The sequence below is a fragment of the Misgurnus anguillicaudatus genome, chromosome 11 (genome assembly GCF_027580225.2).
Source record: "Misgurnus anguillicaudatus chromosome 11, ASM2758022v2, whole genome shotgun sequence".
Lineage (NCBI taxonomy): Eukaryota > Metazoa > Chordata > Actinopteri > Cypriniformes > Cobitidae > Misgurnus > Misgurnus anguillicaudatus.
The window spans coordinates 37,683,598-37,689,792 of NC_073347.2; the positions used below are offsets into that span (position 1 = coordinate 37,683,598).

Below are 6,195 nucleotides of genomic sequence, written 5' to 3' on the forward strand. Positions count from 1 at the left end.
CTTTATACGAAAAATGATGTTGAAGAATGATTTTTATGATATCTTAATAAATGCTGAGAAACTGTTCTCCTGATATGGGGTCAGTTGTGACATCTGACTTTGTATGCATCATATTTAAACATGGAACCGCAGGGTGGTTTAGGTAGCTGACAGATTTCTGTTTACTGCATTAAAATTTTGGCCTTCCAATGCAAACCGTCTTCTAAGAAAGCTCTGAAGGACACAAGAAAAGTGTTGCAACCATTGCCGCTCTCCCATACTGTGATGTCTCGTTTCTCATATCAATATAACAATAGTCAGTACAGATCCACTAATACTGAATCTGAAACCTTATATTAAATGTCTTGTCTTGTAAATCAGATTTTATAGATCTTATTGACAGCTGTCAGTCACTGAATGATCTTTACAGGGAGAAACACACGACATATAGAGCAGCTATATAGCAGTTAGTTCTTTATTAAAATTATAAAAAATAATAACAAACTGTGAAAAAATATAAATAACTCATTTCTTATTTACATGACTAACATTAGATAACTTTGACAGGGAGAAATGCAAAAAGCGGATTATCCATGACACTGGCAGAGAAACATTTGGGTTTCATACAACATTGAAATATGAAGCTAAATTCCAAAAGTCTGTTTGCTCGAATGATTTACAAATAAGAATAAATAAATCTACAACATTACAAAGCAGTGACTGTAATCCAAGCTCAACCTTTAGGTGATGAGGTAGTTTTATTTCACACAAGCCCGCTTTCATTCGACAAACTCGCTTTCATATTTTGATGTTCACATTAAACTCTAACAGGACGCCACAAAACAAACAAACAAAAATAAATACATTCTTCTTAAGATGAGAAACCTGTTCTCACCTAAACTTCATTTCAATTTACTCAACGAGTCTTTGAACCTTCACTTAATCCAGCCACTGGTTGCCATGGCAATATGCCATACTGGGATTACTGTAAATCGGGGACTCGTTTTAGTACATGGATTCTTCAGTAAGCCCATCTGGAAAAAAAGATCAAACCGAATCAGTATATTTACTGCAGTGCACACATGACTTTTATAATGTCCTCAAGCAAAATGTATATATTTTTCATTTATGATATGATGCAATATAAAGTGCTTAATCTGAGATGATGAATTACCTTCCCGGATGTCACCATACAGACAGTGATTGAGTTGATGCAACTCAGAGTTTATTTCACAGCAGTTTTGTGTGTTGACCGCGGACTCCAGAGACCCAAAATGCACCAGTGTGCCCATGGAAAGCGCTTGTACCCGGGAACCTGAGGCCACTGGAAGGCCCTGGACGCCATGCTCTCTCACAGAGACATCATGCAGGACGCCATCTATGACTCTCTCGTCCAAAAGCAGTTCGGGAGCGTGCGGCCAGCAGAGGGCGCCATTCGGTTGAACTGACGTTTGCGTGCCGTACACATCAAAGCTGCTCGCCAGAGAGCATATCTGACGAGCCAGGACGCTGATCTCATCTCGTTCGATCTCATTGTAGTGGAAACATCTCTCTGCGGTGGGCGAGGACTCTGGTGTGAGCGCTCTGACCGGGGATGAGACACTTTCCCGGTATTCTGGGTAAACGCCGGCCCGGTCGTGTGTCTGGTGCAGAAGAAACGAGCCGAGGTCGTCGGGATGAAGAATGCAGTCCGACAGGCCCTCGCACAAGTTCGGCACGGGCCGGTTACCGGGGACCAGGTGAGCGTCGGGCACGCTGGTGTGGAGGTCGCAGGGCGAAGCGGAGTACGGGTGAGACCCCACACTCAATGAGCCGAGAGCGAACGCCCGAGATGAGACATCAGGAGAAGATGGAGAAAAATGATGCAAAGCGGAGGTCCCATCACATATCAGCAGATCTAAAGCATCATAACCTTCAGACAGGAAATCAGAGGAGTGAGATGAAGTCGGGCTGTAAGGGGGGGTGCAGAAAAATGTTGGCTCTTCGGTTCTGCTGTCCCTGTGCGTTACGCTGGGGTGACGGTCGTCCAGTGAGGTCCTCGTGGATTTCCTCCTCGGCTCGTCTCCCGGCGTTTCACGTTCTCTCTGTCTCTTTGGAGAGCGGCGGGTCCCCGGGCCCCACGGCCCCTGTGATAACTGAGCACCGCAAACAGACTGCGACGAGGACATCGACGCGTTGCCATAGAGTTTTTGTTTGAGGTAGATGGCCTCTGTTTCACTGCAGATGAAAAAAGCAAAACAAACGAGAAGATCAGTCACCATCACTAATGCGAAACAGACTTCAACTATTGGATTGGTAAAAGTGACAGTGGACAATGCCAGGAATCAATCTGAAAGGATTACTCACCCGATGATGTAGTTTTTGCAGGCAATCACCTGTTTGCCTACTTCCATATTAGCCCAAATGTAAATCCAGACCCATGAGAGATCTTTACACTGCAGTCTGACAACCATCTGAACATCTGCGTCTCCATCATCTACTACTGAGAAGCAAGAAAGGAACCGCTTGATTAACCCGTAAAGCAAAATGTTTATCCTAAATTAAAAAAAGAAAATCTAATCTATTTTAGTTGACTTACTCAGACTCTTGTGCAAGGTAGCGGTGAGCGTGAGGTCATCAGGGTGCAAAAGGCCGTACCACGATTGACAGATCAGCTCCTGTGCTGAGTAACCCAAGTGGAAGAAGACACTGAGAAAACAACAACATATATTAGTAAAGTTTTCCAAAACACTCAAAAAACCTCATTTCACATAAAACAATGTTGTTTGTAAAACATTGTGATCTTAGTAATACAAGAAGCTGTTTGTACCTGTGAGGAGCGTAAGCGAAGTTCATGTCTGGTTTGTGGAGTGTTTGAAAGTACGTGGAGTCACTGAGAAACTGGAAGTCCCTCCGTCTGTTAACTGTAGGCGTACAGAGACCCACGAACAGAGCGGAGTTTGGCGGTCCGCCCTGGAAACGGCCGCTCACCAACATAGAACAGCAGCTGCCATACTGGAGCCGGAAAGCTTTAGAGGTGACCATCCTGCACACGAAACTCCTCTCTGACAGAGAGAGAGAGAGAATTACAACCCAACATCTACAAACACCACTGAATAATTACATCAAGTGTTCATTTAGATTGCACAGCGAACGGTTATGCACCTTCTGAAACATTGCCGTCGTCTTGCAAAATGACTTTTACACTTTCCACATCTTGAGTGTCAATCATATCGTAGAAAGAGTCTCCCTGAAGCACATCCACCTATGAATCCACACCACACTTTTAAACTTTAAATCTGACATAGAAACTGTCTCACTGATAGTATCAGTAGAAATACTTTAAATGCATGTGTGTGCACATCAGACAGAGCAATCAGTTTCTTACCATTGACAGTCCAAGATACTCAGACACATTTTCTGAAACATAAACCAGTTTCCCATCTTTGGTCAAAGCAACAATAAATCCAGGCAGTGCTTGCAGGATGTCATCGTGGGGTAGAGAAAGATCTCGACTATTCTCACAAACACCTGGAGAGAGAGAGAACGCGCGCGCGTGACTTCACTGACAACAGACCTTCGTTCACGTGTAATTGAAAAGTAAAAAAGAGACGCGAGGTTACCTGTAAACAGCACAGATTTGCGGATGAAGGTGCAGATGATGGACATGGAGTGCAGGTACGACAGACGCTCCTGATCTTCTGCGCAGATGGGAAGCAGCGCGCGCAGACTCCTGATCTCTCCATTGATGTGGTCGCGTCGCGCTTTAGACGCGCCTTTAGTGGACCTGTGTCAGAACATCAGGACATCATTATGCTGAAGACATCAGAGGAAATATCTGCAGCAAGCAGAAACTTTCCATTTTTAGCAAGTTAATATAAAGCAAATAAGGTAAATAAAATGCCATGCAATTACCTCATAGATTTAAGCATTTATTAGAAATGATTTATTCCTGGTGATTGCGCGCTCGCACAGACGCTCTGATCACATTGAGTCTCGAGGCCTTGTGACGCGAGCTTTTATAGTCTCAGTGAATGACAGTCTACGTTGAGCGTTGCGTCACACACACACACACACACACACGCGCGCGCTCATGAAATCTGCGCAGCAAACTCAAACTCTATTTTGTTGTATGTGTATTGTGTATTTTGTTGATATTCTGACTGAAAACGCGCTGAAACTCTGGGGACGCGCGGGACTTTCGCAGCCGACGCTCATTGTCAAAAGTGATCATAATAAACAAAATAAAGTTACATGTGATGTACTAAATGAATATGAAACGAGCCGTCTCTCACCTGTAACTTGAAACGTTTTATTTTATAGCTTACTGTAACTCCTAATCAACTCAAGCTGACAAAAAATAAACCCTCTTCACACGAGCTGCTGTGACGATATGAAATATTTTAGTGCATATCAGCAGACAAACGATGAAGAAATTATGTCTTTCATTTACCCGTTCGGGTTCTTCTGGAAAATCATTACACACATAGGCCAAAATTACTTCTAAATGTGTAAAAGTAGAAATACATTTATAATAATAATAAAAGAAACAACAATTTAAAGACACTTTAATCAATTATGTGAATGAAAGGAAGGCTGGGTCCTATTCTGTGTCAATTGCATTTAAAAGCGTTGTGCAAACACAGTTTATGTGATTTAGTGAGTAAAGAGTTAATTTGCCTCAAAATGTGAAGAATAAAACACAATTTTAACACACAGGAGAAAAAAAACAAGTGAATGTCAGTAATTATCGATTCTGCACTCTGAAAAGTTGTTTGTGGACGAAGCCATATTTGACCCAACAATGATGATACACCTTCAGTCAGATCTCTGTTAATGAAAGATCCCTGATGAAGACCCAGACGGCCACTGAAGCCTCAACTCTGATGGATTCTTCCTCCTCTTATATCCACGCAGGCACAAATAAAGTCTCCATGTCCATCATCTGTATGATCACTAAGATGTCTGTGCTCTTAAAGAAAACTTTTATATGAAAGTCTGTTGAGGGTCATCAGAATAAAGTGGGTCTGTTGGATTTCCTGTGTGCAGCGCGACACTCGTCTGCGGTCCACACTTAACACCGTAGATAACGCATGACTTTATAGCAGCAACTACTGACAGACATGAACAGACGGAGACAAATATCACTGATGAACTAGACGCTCAAAAAGAGAGACAGGATGAGACAACTCTAGCTGGATTAGATGCAATGGTTTTCATACTGAGGTCAAATATAAACGACTCCTTACCGCACATCAGATGCTGCACTTACAAAAAACATCTTTACTTGTGGGTGAAAAGCGTTCATACGGAGATATTTAGCAAATTTTATTTGGCTTCATCAATTCGTGTCATAACAAATCTCAGCATCCTTGCATCACTTTCCTCTTTACAGCTAATAGACGTTCTTCCAATTCTCTTTGAGTTTGATTGAGTCTTTCTCACTTTAGCCATCAGTGAACACTCAGAGATGCAACGGCTCATGTAACAATATTAGGTAGGCTATTATTCGTACGGTTTTAAGGGCTTCCTTCATAAAACACAAGCAGAAAAAAAGTATATAAAGTAAATACTTGCATTGGATCGAATGTGACAATTTGAATGTGAATAATGGTCTCACAAAGGATTGACAGTTAACAAGAATTGCTTTGCTTGTGTTTCTTGAATAAGGCCTTTAATATACAGACGATCCTAACCAAGATTTTATATTTATGGAAAAAAATTAGGAAAAAGTCACAAAATTCCCAGATGTTGTGCATAAAAGATGAGAGAAAAGAACACGAGGTGAATGAGCTGTCAGAGGTGAGAAGAGAAATCATCTTCAGGTAATTTATCACAATCTTTCAGCTTCTTCATCTGATGTCGTAGCGTTTGACTCCGGGGAGCTTCATAAAGCAGCCGCAGGTCAAAACAACCATCAGCTCGTGACACGACATGACTTTTAATGCTCTGTTTAGGTCTGGAGACCCTAGTCTCAGCTTATTGACATCTAACATGCAATCTGTAGTCACTAGCAGCCATTAGCATCCACGTGAAGTTTAAGCTTTCCAACAGGTGGAGTTTGTCCCATCACAATTCTGCCACCATTTAACCTCTGGCTTTCGCAACCTTTCCTAAATAAAACTGCATGAAGGTCACGTCTTCTGAGACATCAGTTATACGGCTAAACGCATTTAAGCCTCGTACGTTATTCTGGCATGAAGACATTGACTTACTTTCTGGTTTACAGCAGGACAA

General features: G+C 42.1%; 1 protein-coding gene across 2 annotated transcripts; it reads right to left on the reverse strand.

Moving 5' to 3' along the window:
- Positions 1–436: 436 nt before the first annotated feature.
- Positions 437–4,029, reverse strand: npas4l (neuronal PAS domain protein 4 like). 2 transcript variants are annotated; one of them, XM_055171130.2, is made up of 9 exons: positions 3,874–4,029; positions 3,582–3,745; positions 3,347–3,489; positions 3,124–3,223; positions 2,789–3,023; positions 2,558–2,667; positions 2,326–2,458; positions 1,154–2,196; positions 437–1,013 (listed from the first exon to the last, which is right to left on the reverse strand). In XM_055171130.2, exons 1-9 carry the CDS (start codon positions 3,888–3,890, stop codon positions 985–987), a joined length of 1,974 nt encoding a protein of 657 aa, XP_055027105.2. In that variant the 5' UTR covers positions 3,891–4,029; the 3' UTR covers positions 437–984. The 2 variants fall into 2 exon arrangements, with proteins under 2 accessions (XP_055027105.2, XP_055027104.2); XM_055171129.2 differs by having other exon boundaries at positions 2,326–2,461; positions 3,874–4,028.
- Between the last annotated feature and the right edge of the window lie 2,166 nt (positions 4,030–6,195).

Excerpts from the sequence above, each read along its gene's own strand:
- npas4l (XM_055171129.2), bottom strand. Across the intron at positions 3,490-3,581 it reads CAAATCTGTGCTGTTTACAG|GTGTTTGTGAGAATAGTCGA; the intron begins GTAACCTCGCGT and ends CTCTCTCTCCAG. Across the intron at positions 2,668-2,788 it reads TTCGCTTACGCTCCTCACAG|TGTCTTCTTCCACTTGGGTT; the intron begins GTACAAACAGCT and ends TTGTTTTCTCAG.